At 34.6% G+C, this 19,583-nt stretch overlaps 1 protein-coding gene across 1 annotated transcript; it reads left to right on the top strand.

Moving 5' to 3' along the window:
• Positions 1–2,066: 2,066 nt before the first annotated feature.
• Positions 2,067–4,558, top strand: LOC130645901 (uncharacterized). The gene is made up of 3 exons (XM_057452026.1): positions 2,067–2,120; positions 2,222–2,224; positions 2,390–4,558. Exons 1-3 carry the CDS (start codon positions 2,067–2,069, stop codon positions 4,556–4,558), a joined length of 2,226 nt encoding a protein of 741 aa, XP_057308009.1.
• Positions 4,559–19,583: the final 15,025 nt, after the last annotated feature.

Genomic DNA, 19,583 nt, shown 5'->3' on the forward strand with positions numbered 1-19,583 from the left:
GATATTGAGTTGAAACTTGTTGGAGATCCTTTTAGGCTGGTCTGATGGGATTAGCATAAAAAATAATTCTGTAATAGCTATACTTTTCAAATTTCAGAATTTAGGCATTTCAAGCAGGTTAATAGGATTTTTTTAAAGGCAATTATAAACTTTGACCTAACAATAACCAGCTAGGTAAAAAATTTGGACAATACGATTTTATTTAGGTGTATATGTACGTTACGACAATAACAAACAAAATGAGCCAGTTATTATATACGTCTAAACGTATATATCTGATCTGTATCTGACACATGGTTACGTTGATGACTCAATACTAGTATAATATTTAGCTACACGCCACCACAATGCCTGCGTAATAAAGCCTCAACTTAGGTTCATGTCAGCAATAAGTGGCCTGCAAGACAAAAATGGAATTAGAAAGAATGCATGTTCCTAAAAAACTACTAAAAACCTAAGTAGCTAGGCATCTTCTGTAATTTTAAACCCAAAATCTCTGGGAATTCTGTGGCTTGGTAACGCTATAGCTAGCTAAAAGTACTCTAACTTTTAACTATAATATAAAATAAAGATGGCTAAAATCATTTTTAAAAAAATGTTTAGCTACCTTGGTTTGCACAACCTTTGTAGCTACAAAAGTACGTCTTAGACCTTTGCTAGCTAGCTAGCTATAGATGGCTGAAAACTTTAAAGTAAATATATATTCAAAATTTATATGTAGCCAAAAAAAGCGAAAGCAACACTGCAATCATAATTTCTCGTAGCCCAAACTTAAAACAGTTTAGCTAACTTGTTTCTGATTAAAATAAAATTTAAAAATAAATTATAGCAATACGGTGTTCTCGGCGGTCTGCATGCAATTCTTAACAAAATGACTAATATTTAAATCAATTAAAAATCAGCACGAATCGTGCTGATTTTAACCAGCCTGGCCCAGGGTCATTTCTTCGTGCCGTCTCGGATATCAGAAAAGTGAAAAATTGCCCTGAAAACGAGGTTGCTTTTCAAACAATTAATTCTGATATATATCACAACCAAATCGCGGTATAGGTTACAGGAAATAGCATAGCACAGTTTCTCTGCTACGTAGTGTCATTCGTAAAGGTGAGCCAATGACATAAATATTTAGGACTTATATACATGGCACTTTGATTACACTTATAAGCGCAAGAAATGTACACATTAAATTTGGTACTTATTACAAAAATACCACTGGGTTTGTTTACAAAAGAAAATAGCTTAGGCGTTGTTTGATATTGTTCTTATATTACTTAATACTCAGTAAAATAGGTAAAGTTTGAATGTTGAACTTTTTCGCTATAGCTAGCTAGACTAAGTATGAAAGGGCAAGGCTGAGTTTTTTACCTAGGTTAGAAGTCACAACTTGAGAGGAATTTGGTGTCAGTGGTATGAAAAACTATGCTAAAACTAAGTAAAAGTTCTATTACTTTAGTAAAAATTCAAATAATGACTTGAAACTTGGTATTACATGTTTTTAGACCAGTTTGATGAAATGAACCCAAAAACGCTTTTACCACTATCATAGTTTCTGAGTTCCTGAATTTAGCCATTTTTGGAGACGCCAATAAACTGTTTTTTACAGCATATCAATTTTGACAAGCCATGTGTACAGAACACATTCAAAGTGATTCTCAGGATTCAAAATAATTCAAACAGAAAAATTGTGTCCCAGGTTTAGGACCAAATACCTTATCCAGCTCAGAGAAAGTGGAAATGCTCTTCTAAAGCACAGTGCCAAATACATCATAATCTAAATTTTATGCTGTATAAATACAAAGTGGTTAGAAATTTATTCTTTTGTCCACTTGGATCTGACAACGTTTACTTGCTCAGCCTAGTGCCAATCACAATTAATTTTTGAATAAGCACGGGAACTTATTCTACAAAATGAGAAATCCTGAACAACTGTATTTGCTTTGGAATAGTAACAATAGGCTTCATTATAATTCATTATAGTTCAATTAATTCCCACAGTCGATCGCTTCACTGTTAAAAGCGATACAACTTAGTAATATCGGAAGAAAATCACTAAATAATATGAATGAATGATATCTCGTCGGTACGTGTTAATAGAATTACTTATCTATAATGTGTTTGAGGTCGGACGTGTTTTTTACAAGAGCTGGATTTACTTGTGTTCTTTGATACGATATTACTTATTTAATCACTCACGAACTTGCAGCTATTAATATTGATTTAGTTGGTATTTGATATTATTATTCAGTGGGTTTATGATCGTTGGTTGTCTACAGAATTACAGTTTTTGACTCATGGAAAGTAAAATAACGTAAACGAAAAAGTTTGTCATAATTTTCTTCACGCAACAAATCATCTACGATGGAGTTCAAGTGTTTTCAGATTATTTTAGTTGGGTGGGTCAGATTTTGCTATCACTGATCAACAGCATACTATATCGCAAACCCCTAATGGCGGAAAAGTGAAAAGATGTAAATCTCGTGTATTGTATTATGCTAACCATTGTGCCACGCAACAACTTGTAATGAGTGGCGATGTTGAAAGCAATCCTGGTCCCGCACTCCAACGCGGATTGAAAGCTCCATCTTGTTCAATCTGTGAGAAATGTGTTAAATGCAATCAAAGACGATTCATTTGTGATACATGCTGGGAAACCACTCACGCTGCTTGTTTGAACCAATCAAATTTAGTACTCAATGGTAGAATTCCGAAATATTGGACCTGTTCAGATTGCCATTTTACTGTGCTTCCCTTTTCGAATGTACGTGATGTTTGCGCATTGTACTCATCTATTCTGAGTGATGGTGGTGAATACGAGGAATTAATAACCATACCAAGCAATCCAAAACATACGAAAATTTGCCATCTAAATACGCAATCCTTACCGAGCACATTTGACGAGTTCTCATACATGCTCGAATGTCATAAATTTGACATAATCACGTTGTCCGAGACATGGTTAAAAAATAATCAGGTATTGATTGATTATGTAAACATTCCAGGATACCAATTTGAATATAAAAACAGAACTGATAAACGAGGAGGTGGTGTTGGAATGTACATCAAGGACGAACTTATTTACAAAACTAGAGACGACATAACCAAACTCGACAATTCTATCGAACATGTCTGGATCGAAGTGAAAGGTAGAAATAAAAATTACTCATATCTAGTTGGAACATTTTATCAGCCATCTTCTATAGAAAGAGAAAAAAAAGATTGGCTAGAACGATTTGATATTCTTTTGCGTCACATCACCGCAAAATGGGACGGTATTATCATAATTACAGGTGACTTCAATATCGACTTATTACAAGGTGATAAATCCACAATCGAATTATATCAAGATACACTTATGACTTATGACCTAAAACAACATATTACAAAACCAACCCGAAAATCGACATTCCTTATTGATCATGTTATTAGCAATATACCGGAAAAGGTAGTTAGTGAGAACGTTTTATTGTGCGATGAAATTTCTGACCATGATGCCCCGCATATCGTTATGAATATCAAAAAGGATAAATTCGAAAAACGATACAAATTTATACGTGACGAGAAGCAGTTGAACATCGATGAATATATTAGTGATATCGAGAAGATTCCTTTTTCCTTGATAGATACTTTTGATGATCCGGAAGATCAACTGTATGTTATGAATGAACTCATACTGTCCTGCATTAATAGCCATGCTCCTTTGAAAAGGTGTAAATTTACACGACCACCAGCTCCCTGGATGAAGGACCCATCCATTGTATCGTCGAAACTGAAACTTGATGAACTTCGTAGTGAATTAAAATCTTGTGATGACAGAGAGGCTAAACATGAGTATATTGAAACGAGAAATAAATTGAAGAAGGCTATCAAACACTCTAGAAGAACCTTCTATCAAAAGGCTTTATCAAGTAACCGTTCAAAGGAAGTATGGAAAACCATAAGAACTATTATTAAACCACAGTTCAAACAAATCAGGCAGAATCCCGATACCATCAATGATTATTTCAATTCCATTGCAATAAAGTTAAGCAATACAAATGAGTTAAACATTTCTCCCACCATGAATGATGAGGCTGTACCGGCAATGGATTTATTTGACCTTCGTCACGCTACCCAAGAGGATGTTCTCAAACATTTGAATTCATTGAGAAGTGATTGCTCTACTGGTGGTGATAACATACCAGCGAAATTCATAAAACCAGTCGCAGCCCAATTGTCGCCAGTCCTAACAAAGATTTTGAATAACTGCATCGATGCAAACGTATTTCCAACATGCTGGAAGAAATCACGTATCTGTCCGGTACCTAAAGTTCCAGGTGCTTCGCAACTAGAAGATTTTCGTCCAATATCAATACTTCCTGTACTGTCGAAAGTATATGAGAAAGTCATTTTATCACAGCTTTGTGACTTCATTGATAGATATAACATTTACGCTTCAACTCAATCTGGTTTTCGCAAAGGTCACTCGTGCATCACGATACTCTTAAAATTAAAGGACGACATTTTGAAGGCTATGCAAAGAGGTGAAGTAACTTTATCAGTGTCAGCAGATTACTCCTAAGCATTTGATACTGTGAAATATGACGTTCTGATTAATAAGTTGAAGAAACTCCAAATGTCTCCTGCATTCATCAATTTGATCTCTAACTATTTGTCAAATCGCCAGCAGTTTGTGCAAATTGATGACAAAAAATCGGACACCTTGCTGATCAAATACGGTGTTCCCCAGGGATCTATTCTAGGTCCGATCTTGTTCAACATCTATGTCTCTGACCTATCGTTGAATTCGTCGTGTAATTCTATCCAGTACGCAGATGACACAAATCTCTACATACACTTCAAACTAAAAGAAATGGATATCGCAACAGCAAAGCTTCAAAGTGACATTAACCAAATAACAACATGGTCAAAGATAAACAATCTGATGTTTAATTCCATAAAGACAAAATCAATTATGTACTCGACAAGCCAGTTAAGCTGTATAAACAATTTAAACTTCAGTAACTTATTCAAATTCCATAGTAATGGTGCTGAGATTGAGCGGGTATCCTCTCTCAAAATACTGGGCATAACATTCGATGAACATATGACGTGGTCTACACATGTGAATAACATCATTAGATCATCATACGCTACGATTTCGACATTAAAGCGATTGAAACGTTTGGCACCTTTTCACGTGAGAAAGAATCTCGCTGAAGCACTGATATTATCAAAGATAGACTACGGAAATCTTGTCTATAATAATATTCCACAATATCAAATGAAAAGGTAACAAAGAGTTCTAAATGTCGCTGCCAGCTTTGTTCTTCAGAGATATGCTTCCACTAACGATGTGTTAGTAATACTGAAATGGCTGCCAGTGCAAGAGCGTGTAAATTTATCGATACTAAAACTGGCACACAAGGTGTTGTATGACGAATGCTCACCTGAATACCTTACACTGAAATGGTACAAAAATGGTCGAAGCCTGCGATCTGATGCAGAAAACAAAAATAAACTACAAAGCGACACATTCCGAAAAACGTTTATGGATTGCTCATCAGCGTTGTTTAATGATCTTCCTGGCAATATTCGTTCCGTTGTCAACCATAAAGAATTTATCAAAAAAGTCAAATTATTTTTACACGATAGTGCTTTGTGCAAACTTTTATCCAAATAATGTGAATAACTCTATGCATGTAGGCTACCTATTTCCCCCCATCTTTTCATTATAGTTCTACCTTTTTTGTGTGTCCTTACATCGGTGCCATCAATTTATTTATTTTTAATTAGTCTCTTCTTTTTTTTTTTTTCTTGTTCAATGTGTCTACTTACTCTACCGGCACCATTTCGTACTCTGTGAGCCCATTTATTTCATTATGCACTTAGATTCAATATATTTTTTTACTGATCTTATAGATTTTATAGATTTTTATAGTTTTTATTTTTTTGTAGGCAGAAGAACCATTTGTAAATTATGGATGCCAAATATATGTTTAATAATAATAATAATAATTTAATTATAAGTCCTGTGAATGTTGGTTTATGATGAATATATTATACCTTTAATGCTATAAGCGCTCCACTTGATTTGTAACACATTACACTATGTGTGATACAGTTTACCCTTTGCGAAATCCTAACCTGGACAGAGGCTTTAGGTCTTCCCGCTCCAAGCGAATATTACTCCTCCTTGCTATACTTTCCCAAATTTTGTTATTTCATAAAAGAAACCTAAAAATCTACAAACATTTATTTTTGAAAAGTAGGTTCCCGTTCAATAAAAGAAACCTCAACATTTGAAGAAATTTATTTATTAAATATAGGTTTCTGCTTGTCGTGACAACATATTTAACCAACATGAAATGCCTTGCATACCTAACTAGCTATATACTCAAGTCTTGACCGTTCATTGTTATGGGAGGTCCAAATACCTTAAGGGAAGAAATTATTTTCGGAAGAAATTTGTGCGGAATTTTTCTTTGCAGATGAGTGACCGAAAAATGACATATTTTGAGGAATAGATTTTTGCGGATAACGATTTTAAAACAGATATTGCGGAATAACTTTTTGCGGATGCAAGAAACATCCGATTTATGGAATATCATCTCTCTATTTTTTTATCAAAATACCCAAAAAAGATAACTAAGTTGTAACAAATGTAAGATCAAATATTGTCACGTTAACGCTTTACTTCTTCATTTTTCAACCCCACTTTCTATTCTCGTGTTGTAAAGCTAAAGAGGCCTTTCAATGTAAAGCAAAGTCAATTCGATTCTTTACGCATAAAGTATTTCGAAAAATTTGCGTAATTAATTTTTGCGGAAAAAAAATTTCAAAAGTTTTGCGGAATTTTTTTTTTGCGGAAGAACAAAATTCTTGACTTCTGCAGAATTATTTTTTGCGGATTTGGGCAAAAAAGGCGAAAATTAATTCCGCAAAAAAAGTTCGGCACAAATTTACTTCTCACTCTGGGGTATCAAATCCTTGTAAATCCAATGAAAAAAAATTACTTAAGACTTCCTCTTCTTTCCCTGGCACTACTCATAGCATTTCTTTGAATGTCTTTAGTTCAAAGCCACGATTCCTTAGCTTCCAATCGCGTCTCGTTCACAAGTTTGAGCGCTAGCCAATATGATGGACAACGTCGACCAGCCCTGGGTAATTTTGAAAAAATGTGTTTCTGCCTTAAAATGTTTTTGCTGATATCAGCATATTTTAGCCCTCGAGTGTCACACCTTGTATATATAGGAGTTAATTATCTTTAAGGTTTACTCCTGTGATTTCTAAAATGTAATTGATTAATAATTTTTTTTCCTTTACATTTTAAGTTTAAAAATTCTTTAAATTTTAAATCATCTAAACTTGTGATTTAAATTTACAATTTGTGGACTAAACAATCACATACAGATCAAAAACAAAAGTTTATAATTTATTGCCCATTGTGCATTTTCAATAATATTTCCCTGTGTAAGGTGGGGTCTATCACTTGTACAATAAAATTGAACAGATAATAAGTATATCTCACATGTATATCTTTTATGTGTCACAATTGGAATCAACCTTGTATACTGTACAAAGTTTCTCATAAGTAAGGTCAAAACATTAGTCTTTTTTCTAAAACACATTAGAATGGAGGAGGGGCAGCAAAGACAAAACAAAGAAGATAAAAACAAATAGCAGCTGGGGCCAATACTTCCTATTCCCAGCTACCATACTCAAAGAGGGTACACAAACATGGTACCCCCAGCTGCATACTACATATACAAAAATACCAAATCATATATGTGTTATAACTTCATGTGAGCCATCTCACACTCACACCTACTTTAAAGGAGGGTTTCACTGATGAGATCACAGTTTACTGAATGTTTTCAATGATTTAACGAATCCTAATTTTATGGATTTTATAAACGCATTGTTTCGTGCAATTGTCACATTTAATGGTGAAACACCGGTTACACGAACTTCCGTATTATTTGTCGCTTTTAACGCTATGCCGTTTGCATGCTCCGCAAATTCCTCGATAGGTACAAAATTTACGTGTGGCGCGTGGTTGTCTACCCAGAGTTGACTAATTAGCTTATCATGGAACCAGCATCCCATAAAACCTGTCAAGAAACATCGTTTATTTCACAATTCACTGTGGGTTGTGTTACAATCAACTTTACAAGTTTGTTGGCCATTTTGCTGGGAATTGGGAATTTTGAGACACATAAAAGTTTTTAAAATGTTTCTCTCTTTCCATTAATTCGAATTCCGTAATGGCACTACTTATAGCTTTGTGGTTATTTTGATCTTGCAATTCACACTCTTTGGAACAATACAACCTGCAACGACAATTTGAACATCTATATTTTACATTCTTTTTACAAACACAACAATTTTTGGAGGTCTTTACAAATTCAGCTCCTTGCCTCCTGGCTGAAGCATTACCTAGTTTTTTTCTTTCCATTTGTTTTGTAGGCAAAAGTATTTACAGTGTTCAATTGAACCACACAAGAAACAATGGCTACAACGTACAGATGAATTATTTTCACGACAAGTTTTACACTGGTACCTTGGACAAAATTGTTGATTTTGGAAATTTGAAACAGTATCTCTTAATTTTTCGACTTCATTGTTTACAAGCGAGAGTTTTCCCAGTTGTGCTTTGATGTCTGGTGTTGGATGAATCATTGGATATGTCGGCGATTTGAATTTTTCGTTTGGTGGATGTGTTTCTAGATGTTTAGTTTCCTCAGAAACTATTTGATTTATTTTTTGTAAATTATCCTCATCCGTTACTACTGGTACTGTCTTAATGGCGGTTTCAGTTCGAGTCTTACATAATCATTTCTAAGACCTGTCAATATGGTATGCAAAAGTAGGTTCATAACCATTGACTCTTCTAATGAACAATCTTCCTCTTGCGAAATTAAAATGACTTTTTGTCGTAAGCTCGTTAAACGCATAACAAATTCAGGTGCACTTTCATTAAGGTTTTGTGATGCATTGGTCAATTCAGAAAATAGGGTTGCTGCATTTTTTTCCTTGAAGTGACTACGCAAATATTTTAACAGCTGTTTTACTGATAAAAAGGTTCTACCCTCTAAATAGGTTCTTAGTGGCTTTCCAGGATTTATAGCTTTGATAACGCCACTGATAATTTCAGTTTTTGAAAGTCCCTGTTTATCTGCACTATTAATTTGATAAGACAAATTCAAAAAAGTCAAACGGTCCTTTTGTCCTGGTGTTCCTATTGATCCCCTGATTTTAAAATATCTTATTTTAAGCACAGGATATCATCTTCAAAAGTTAAACGTTCTTTTTTTGTAAGATTAAAGTTTGGAGAGTGGTGATTTGGAAATGATGTGGATGTAGCAAACGTTGTAAAAGGATTGTGTTGATTAATTTTGAAAGTAATTTCATTAGGTAGGTTTGAAGGTTTTAAAACATTGGTTGCACAAAATGTCTCCTGGGTTGGAAGGTTTGGATTTAGTAGTCGTGATATGGAGTTGTGTAAGTTTTTGAAAATCTTAGATGCTTTAACCGGGTTGGATTCAAGTTCTTCAGAATTTAAGTATCTCAGCACAAGTCTTAGGACAAAAGTACAATTCCCTCACTTTTCATTGGGTACCTGGATGTCCAATCTCAAGGCTACATGTATGAGGTCTTCCAAGGCAAGTACAGAGCACATTCCCATCAATTCACTCAGGATAGTATATATAGTATATATAGTATATATAGTATATATAGTATATATAGTATATATAGTATATATAGTATATATAGTATATATAGTATATATAGTATATATAGTATATATAGTATATATAGTATATATAGTATATATAGTATATATAGTATATATAGTATATATAGTATATATAGTATATATAGTATATATAGTATATATAGTATATATAGTATATATAGTATATATAGTATATATAGTATATATAGTATATATAGTATATATAGTATATATAGTATATATAGTATATATAGTATATATAGTATATATAGTATATATAGTATATATAGTATATATAGTATATATAGTATATATAGTATATATAGTATATATAGTATATATAGTATATATAGTATATATAGTATATATAGTATATATAGTATATATAGTATATATGCTATATATACTATATATTACTATATATAATCAATCATCCTATTTAAGGAATTTTTTTAAACAATAAATTAAGCCGTAAACAACAAACTAAGTAAATAAATAAATAAAAATACAAATATTATGTTTTTGTGATGCTAATTATTTTACTGCTGTAGAATGAAAAGAACTGCTGTAAAGTGTAATAAAACACAGTAACAAAATACTAAAAAAAAAAGCTCACCTAACCAAATATTAGCTTAAACATACGTACAACAACAAAATAAATTAACTAAAGTAGGAAGTATAGAGTTTTATTTTCTTTGCTGACATCTCTTACAAAACCATTCTTCATTCGCATAAGATTTTGAAACATTGGTGCAATCCCTTTAAAAAGAAATGTTGTTATTACTTTTTTATAATTTAAATTCCAAAACATAGCAAATGTAGATGCTTTAAAATTTACCAGTAAAACCGTTGTTGACATGTATCACACATTATCATATTGGAGTACTTGCTTGTTGCCCATATGCTGCAATCCCACGTCTCTTTCAATATCTCCACTAAACGAAAATATGCTAATTGTTAAAAATTAATGAAGAGTAGTGATGAAATATTGACACAAAACTTACGTACTTGCATCCGTAATAATTTCCCAACAATTTTATCGATATAAGCTTGCAGATGATCTATGTTTGCGTTTGTCAACTGAGGATCTGGAATATTGTCTGCATCCATATCCAAAGAAGACTTTGTGACAAAAAGCTTTTTTTCGGTGAATATCTTTTTAATTTCACTTTCATACTAGTGCGTAAAGGCGCTATTCAATACTTTTTCTGTTAGACTTTGGTATCTATGTATGTTTTAGTTCTTTTTTATGGCCACATTGGGTGTAGCATATGTCTGCCGTTACTTTACCGTCAGCGTGAAAAGTAGCTTTGATTGTGCTGCTACAATTTCTTTCTATTTTGCAGGTTCCTACGGTAAAAAAAAGACAATAAATTTAGAATTTCCTAAGTATTTTGTAAACATTGTGATATGTTCAATACCAATGCGTCTTTTTCCTAGCTGGTTCGGTTTCTATTGTCCACACCGATTACATTGATAATACTGTCCAGCTTCATTTAGCAACACTCTAAGCAAATTCAATTTCTGTCTTACGCTTTCCCGGCATTTTCTTTTTTGTGCTACCGAGGAAATGTAGCGTTTTAAATTAAATCAATTTAAAGCAGCTACGCCGAAAAGATTTGCACTCATTAGGGTTCACTTGCCTTTTCGTTCAGCTTTTTAAAGTATTTTTACTTTCAATCTTTGTATCACTTTTTGAATCATTGCTATTCAATTTCCTTTGTTGCGTGGTCTTATCTGGATCACATTTTTTAATATTCAGATACAAAGAAGCAACATGGGAAATGAAAAAAAGACACCACTTTTACTCTGGCCTTTTTTATGGTTAGTAAAATGTAACTGCTAACGTCTGCTACCTGTGGCCATAAATCAACGCGATGAATTTCGCTGTCCAAGTCTAAATCTGTTATTGCTTTATCATCCTAGTAATTAGGCAATGCAAAAGACACATCGATATAAATATAATAAATATAAATATAATGAATGTTCTCCTGATAAAAATGTTTTTCTATGAACGATGAAAGCACGTTCGCTTTGAAACTTTCCGGGGAGATTAAATGTAAACAAATACAAAAATATGTTGTTTGCTTACATTTTTCAGTAAAATACGTAAATCAAAATAGCGTGTTCTCATGTACGTGTTTAAACATGTTAAAAATCCCTGTTAGATTTCAAGAATAAGAAAGTTTTAAAGATAGTATGAACTTATTACTTATTGCTAGTTCTGAAGCATCGTTTAGGCAAAAATATTTGCAATGTAGAGAACAAAATGTGCATTATGTTTTTTATCGATCATACTACTTTAAAATAAAAAATATATTACATATTGGGTTAGTGGGTAATTGGGTTCGTCTGTGGCTCCCAGTTCTGGGTACCGCGGATCGAATCCCGCTCACTGCTTGGCAGTATGTTAGTGATGAACAAAGTAGTTCTTCTTCAATATGACTTACACGCATTATACTCGCCCGTCATGATCAGAGGTCTGATCGGGGTGAAGCATTCTCTGTTGAGAATGAAATACGGATGTGCTATGATAAATATTCACCTATATATAAAAAATATATTCTTTCAGAAGTCCACGCTTTTCCCTCGAATAATTTTAAAGTAATATTTTTATATACCTTAAGCGTAGTAATTTTCGCGAATTTGTGGAAATTTGCGAAATGTATATTTATGTGTCTTTACACGCAAACATTTTTACGTTTATGGTATATTTTTATTATCTTGTGAACTCCACATTATGTTGAAGAGATTTTTAGATTGTGTTTTGAAACACTTGATTGTTAGTGCTTCCGTAAATACGTCGATACTAAATTGACTGATTCCTTTTTTATGTCCAATTGCCTGAGGCACCCAATTGGTATTCCACTTCTTTAATTTCGACTTGCTCATAACCATCGTCTGAGGGACTAAGAGCCTGAGGGTTGAATCCATACCAACTTGCATCACACAGAAATTCCTTAATTCGATCATACCATTCGATCATAGTTTTTCAGGCGACCAATTTCTCTCCGTGCGTGTTTGTTCCATCTATTTGAAAAACCTTTCAATACTTTGTTGATTCTTCACTCAAAAATGTAACGTAATAAGTGTTAAGTAATTGATAAGATTGACTATTGTTTGTAACGTGAATTTATGTTGAAACTAAATAAAATATTGCAAAACTTACAAAGATTATACAAAATTCAGATATACATTAATGAATAAAATAAACGTACCGGATGGCCACATGCTTACTTGAGAGTGTGCATGAACCAAACTAAGTGGTATTTGAAGTTAAACGTTTATTTGACGCCTAGAAAATTATTCGAAAGAAACTTTGAATTCTCTCATATGTTTTAGTGACTTGAACAACAACTGAATGCAAAAATATAAAAAACCGTGAATAAATAGATTTTTGAAAGTAAGATAATTAGGCTAGAGAGTTGTTATTAAGTAATGCATGTAATATTTCTTTTATGTTTATAAATATACAAAAAATTAATCAATAATAAATAAATAAATGAATAGAAATAAATAAGTGGGTTTTACACTACACTCCCTCACACGTTAAGGATTGCTAAGTTCATTTTCACAAAACGAGCCTTGTAAAGCTCATTCATTATGCAAGTCTCAGCAAGCAGAGCGATAAGTAGTTCGTTTTGTACTTTCACCAGCGTTTTGATAACGAACGTTCACTTTTTGAACTTTTTAAACTCGACTCAGTTCGACAGAAGACAAAACCAAATTAATACGCTGAACAAAATACAGAATCTTGTTTTGTAAACAAGATAACGTCTCCTTTCTTTAAGTTGCTTTCTGGTTTGAACCATTTTGGCTTTGCAATAAGACCAGGTAAGTGATTGGTTAACAATAATTCAAACCATGTTTTGTAGACATTCTGATTTTGACGTATGATTTTACTGGTGTCATTTGAAACCATGAAGTCGCCAGTGGGACTTCTCTCGTTGTTACGCCAAGTCGCAGTCGGTTTGGAGTGATGATGTCCAAAGCTTCAAGGTTTCCATCGTAATCTCCAACTGCCAATGGTAAATCGCTGATGCTGTTTGCAGCTCTTGCACTGAAGGTCTCCCATTGAAGGAATAAAAGACTCTGGTTTGATTTGGAAATGGATGATTTTATTTTACGAATTTTTCTTTCCACAAGTCCATTCATGTTATGTCCACCGACAGGACACGTATCAAATTCAACGTGGTGCTCAGTAAATAATCTCCCCTGAATGTCGTGATAGTCGAATTGTAGGCTTTCACAGGCTTTTACCAGTTGACTTCCTTCATCGGTGAGTGTTCGCTTGGGGTATCCAACTTCGAACAAAAAACGAGTGAATGCTTGAAAAAAAGCGTTTGATGAGTAATCCTCCATGCATTTGATGTTGATAGCTGTAGTAGCACAGCAGAAGACGACAAGACAAATTTTGATGGTGGCTCTTTCGTTATGGTACGAATAAATAAAAAAGTGTCCACACAAGTCAACTTGGAAATTGAAGAATATTGGTGCTATCGTCAGATTGTGTGGTGAAATTGGGCCCATTGAGACATGTATCCCTCGTTTGACCAAGTATCGACATTTCTCACATGCTGATCTAATGCTCTTGACCAAATTTCTTCCTTCAATAATGTAAGATTTCTTGAGAACGTATCTCCATGTTGTTTCAACACCACTATGCGAGGCATTTATGTGATTCCAATGAATGTCGTGACTGTATCAGTTGGAAAAATTCGTCCAGCATATAATAAGATTCCATTCATTTCTGTTGAGATATTAATATACTTTGAAGATGTAATGAACTTTCAACAACGACTTCTCTGAAATGACTAATGCTTTAGGTTTATTTTACATAATGTGAACGGGTTTTAATCAATTTGGTAAACGTAAAAATTTTTAAATTTCTAATGAATTTAATTACGATGGCAAGTATTCGAACGACCACACTGAATTTTCGTTTATTAGTATCAATAATATAGAGTGATAATGAATACCTCTGATGAACATGCTCTAACGTTGAACAAGCCAAGTGAGCTGTTGTTTTGTAATCACGAGATATTTCGTTCTTGATTTGCTGTTGTTAAAACTGATTGAGTGATATGTCATTAGCTGATAGCACAGGAAAATCTCATGCTGGTTTCCTCATCCATGGGTAGCCATGAAACCATACAGATTTCGGTTGGATAATCTCGAGTGAAGAGTTGCGTCCGGTGCAAACGTCGGCAATCATATCTGATTGTTTCAAAGGACGCTTCTCATTGCAAATCCAGTGAAGTGAGATTTGACTGTTAGTTAATTTGTGACTTTGATGATTTTGTTTAAATTCTCTTCTAACGACTTCACCAGTGTGTGCGTTGAGAACTGCTGCAGACAATTCTGCCCTTGGTTGTGATGTATTTTCTGGGACCAATTTTGAATGTGAGAAGATGAGTTGGCATGAGAATCCATTTGTGGTTGGAAATCTGCTAAGTCAAGTGAGTTAATCATTAATGATGTTGCATTTACAGGGACGATGGCTCTTTTGTAGGTGATGTTTTTGATGTCCAAGGTCATTTCAAAGTGTGATATCCATAAGTTGCGTAGATTGTCAGGTATTGCATCATCCCATGATAGCTCACGTTTTATGAGGTCGTGAAGATTGATCTTGAGTGTGGCAGTGATTGATGTGAGAAGTCCTGTCATGTCGAATATCTCCGCTGTTTTTGATGTGCAGATTCTTCTTGACAACTTGTTTGGGACTTCTTTGATAGTGTCAACTTTCCTCTCGCGATATTTTTTAGCAAACTCCAATTCTTTGATGTTAAGAGATGGAAGGTCCTCCTTAGGATGCCATTTAGCTCCAGCGACTGAATTGGTGAGTCCATCAGATGACAGGGCTTTAATTGGATCCTGATCAGAAATTTTAACTCCTTTAAGTGTAAATCCACCATACGAGAGAATCTGTTCGATTTCGTCGGTAATCTTTATTTGACGATGCGGCCTACTTCTGGGAATTGATGTTGATATATTTTAACAGTTTCACGAAGTCCTCTCTCTCCCTGGTTTCCACTGGATTTTACTCCGTATATAAGCCCTTTGATAACCTTTTCTTTTGGTGCTTTTATTGGATCAAGACCTGCTTGCCAAAGATAACGTTGTAGACACCAGTGTGAAATTTTCATTGAATTGTACAGTTTTTGAATATCGGTATGAAAGGCAATCCGATATCCTCTCCAGCGTAAGAAAATTTCTAGTAGCTTGTTTATATTATTTCTTCCCATTGCAACGATGTTGTTTAGGGAGAAACCACTTGATGCATGGATCTATCAAACACAATGCGACATGGTGTCGTAACAGATGAATCTTTCCAAACTGCTCTCCATGTGATAAATTTTTTTAAAGGATTGAGAGAGAGCTGTTGCTGAGTTGATGGAGAAAGATTTGTGACGTAATCGACAAACTGAAGATCATGCAATTTCTGTTCTGATTTTGATCATTTCTTCTCTATCCCTAGGATGCTTCTGTACACGCTTTAATTGTTGAATGTAAACACGAAGAGCAATATCTCTATTTGGTGCGAGTTTGATGAGTGCATTGTTGATGAAAAATAACTTTGCAATTGCTATAGATTTGGTTGTATCGATAGTGACTGACCGATCTATCAGATCTTGCTCAATTTCTTCTTTGATGCTGACGGTTTCGTCTGAGTGGCTATTTCATTTTAAACAATTACGACAATCGATGAATTTGAAGGTGACTTCTGAGCCGATTGATTCAAATTCATTGTGAAAATCGATGTGATACGATTGCTTTTTGTACATTGTAGACGACTGATTTCTTGGCTCAGATGTGTGCTCATCAGTTGGACATCATATCGAGTTGTGCCGTGGTGGAATCTAAGAAGTTTGAGATCGGGTTGATATTATAGCCATTTTTCAAAGATCGAAGTTGAGTGGATATAAAATTGGTCCACCGATTACGCCATAACTTCCATCAACGTTCTTAAAATGCGACTTGTAAATTGTCAGCCTTTCCTTTTCGGGAAGTAACGTAGATATCTGATGCCGATCATTAAATCAACTGAACCTTTGACGTGCGGTGGTAATGATGGAAGTAGTTTAAATTACCTCCATGCTGTTGGCAACTACTTTTGATCTCATTTTCAACTTGCAGTGGGTACATGGGGAATGTTGAATTGATGGTATCAAGACAAACGCCTGTCATGATTGCATCCCGGCTGGTGATAATGGTAGAGCAATACTATAGATACCATCGACGATTCGTTTTGCTGGATCAAATCTCAATACGAAATTCGAACATCCAGTGTTGTAGAAGATCTTGAAGTTCTTTCCTTGAATCTCGACGGTTTGTATGTAAATTGCTTTGTCTGACGTATTATTCAAATCATTGGATTGATTTGATGCGAACAAGTGAAAGGAAAGATGGACGTTTTTTGAAAATTCAGGAAGATGTGGTATCTTGGTGATGCATCTTGATTTGTAGTGTTCTAAGAGATCCTTGTTTTCTTGTGATTCCTTGTGTTGGTTGCAATCAAGACATGTTTTTCGATCGTGTATTTGACATGTAAAGTCACGTTGGCAACGTCCTTCTTGATGCTTTCCAGTGTGTTGACGCACTCTTGGAAAGAAGAATTGGATGCAAAATCCCTTTGATCTTAGTTGAATCGTTCCAACAGAGTCATCTCTACGAAGCGTGGACATCCGAAGTACTGGACGATTTTACTTCCACGTGGACCAGCTGTAGCAGTATGATTATTGCTTTAACAAATTTTGCAAGTCAGTTGATTTGCTGATTGATCGGTGTTGTGATGATTATTAGTGTAATGACTCGACGACTGTTGGATTGATGGTGATTTTGGTTACGATCAATTGATTGTTTTGGAGATGCATTTTCTTGGATGAGAATTTTCTGCTGGTAAACACGTTTCACCTTGTCGAGGAATGATATCAGCCTTTGCATATTTCGTATTGTCAGCGATTCTCCGTAGCACAGGTATTCTTCAATACAATGTTCTTTGGCTAATTTTCTTACGTCTTTTAACACATTGACTATTTTGCATAGATTGTTGACCATTTTCTCCGAATTGGTCGATTTGTCAACGTCCATTGATGTCAGCTGTTGCAGACGTTTCGATAACATGATTTTTGGATTTCCGTACGCGTCTTTTAGGGGTTTCCAAATCGATTCGATGTCGGTCAAGCTCTTTACCAACGTTAAAGCTTTGTCATCAAAGAAGTTGGTTTTAAGCAGATCAGGTAAAAAATGTTTTGGAGTCGATCGAAGATGTAGCTTCTCGAAAGGGGATCGAAAAGTGTAGTAGTCAATGTTGCTATCGTAGCCAATGACCTTCTCCAACTTGATGTTGAGCATTGATTGGTTGAATTGCTGGTCTTTTCCCACTTCACGTGTGAAGATTTCGTCATTCAGCGTCTTCAAAAACTCTCTCATGGTGCCGACGAGTGATTTGCACTTCTCTCCAATACTTTTGATTTTGTCCGATTGATCTGTGACGGTGATAGGTGATTCTAAAATTGTTTTGTAGTCATCTGCAACTTTATCGAGATAGCATATCAGAGCTCTATTTGATTAGCTCCCCATTGGCTGCATGATTTGGGTTACTTTGGAGATCTTCATCCAGCTCTTCGAGTGCTCTGCTTATGTTGTCGATGAGAAAGATGTTTGATCTGCGTCTTTGGGTGATCTCGTCTTGCTTAATTTTGTCTTTGCGCAACCGTATTTAGCATGTTTTATCTCTCGACAATTTGATGTATACCTTGACGGTAGAAAGGGTGTTGTTTATGTCGTCTTGTATTTTCGTGTCGGTTTTGGATGTATTTAAGGTGATAACTTCCCTTCTAAGAGCTGAGAGAAGATCTATCAGTTTTGTGATTGAAGCTTGAGATGGATAAGGATCTTTATCTATTAAATCCCTGATGTCCCCGATCAAGACGGCGACGTCGATCTTGATATCGTTATTTGATGGAGCTTTTAATTCATCCCCGAGAGTCATGTTGCCAAGTTGCTCCGACAAATTGCGTTATTTCTCAGTTGAATTGAATCTCTAGTAATTGATTCGTTGACTACGTCTCAACATACGTTAATTTGATCCGTTTGAATGTTAGGTAATTGATAAGAATGACTATTGTTTGTAACGTGAATTTATGTTCAAACTAAATAAAATATTGCAAAACTTACAGAGTACACAAAATTCAGATATACATTAATGAATAAATAAACGTACCGGATGGCCACATGCTTACTTGAGAGTATGCATGAACCAAACTAAGTGGTATTTGAAGTTAAACTTTTATTTGACGTGCGTCTTTTACCGCCACTCTTACCCGCAAAAAGCGCAGAAAAATGTACATAGCGATGGAGGTCTTGCCATGCTGACGTCAGCAGGAGAGATCCGTAAAAAAACAATAAATGAATTCACGTAATCTGAGGCAAGCATTAGAAATTTAAGAATGGCAGCATGCTTTAGAAAACTCGAGACAGAACTGTGAGACCATAATGGAGTACAGAGCTTTGTTTGATTAGCAAGCACTGGAGAAACAAGAATGCATTATGTCAAGTTATACCATGATGATAATGCGATACTGCATCTCACTCTATCATTATGCGTTTTATTGAGGGGAATTGTCGCATTGCTTAATAAAGAAACCTGTAGAAATTCCTTGGATGGAAAACTGAGTCATTTTTTGCTTTACCCTTATATAATCACAAATTTTATTTATCAGTATTTTAATGTGATGCCTGAAGGTACCTAATCCAAAGACCTGATTGTTTTAAAGTTTTTTTAAATTGATATGGGTTGTTAATCCAGAAATGCCAAATCGAGCATCAAATGTGTGTCAGGGTTGTTACTTTATAATTTGTTATC

Source organism: Hydractinia symbiolongicarpus, chromosome 5 (genome assembly GCF_029227915.1).
Source record: "Hydractinia symbiolongicarpus strain clone_291-10 chromosome 5, HSymV2.1, whole genome shotgun sequence".
Classification (NCBI taxonomy): domain Eukaryota; kingdom Metazoa; phylum Cnidaria; class Hydrozoa; order Anthoathecata; family Hydractiniidae; genus Hydractinia; species Hydractinia symbiolongicarpus.

Excerpts from the sequence above, each read along its gene's own strand:
- LOC130645901 (XM_057452026.1), top strand. The coding sequence starts at position 2,067 with ATGATATCTCGTCGGTACGTGTTAATAGAATTACTTATCTATAATGTG.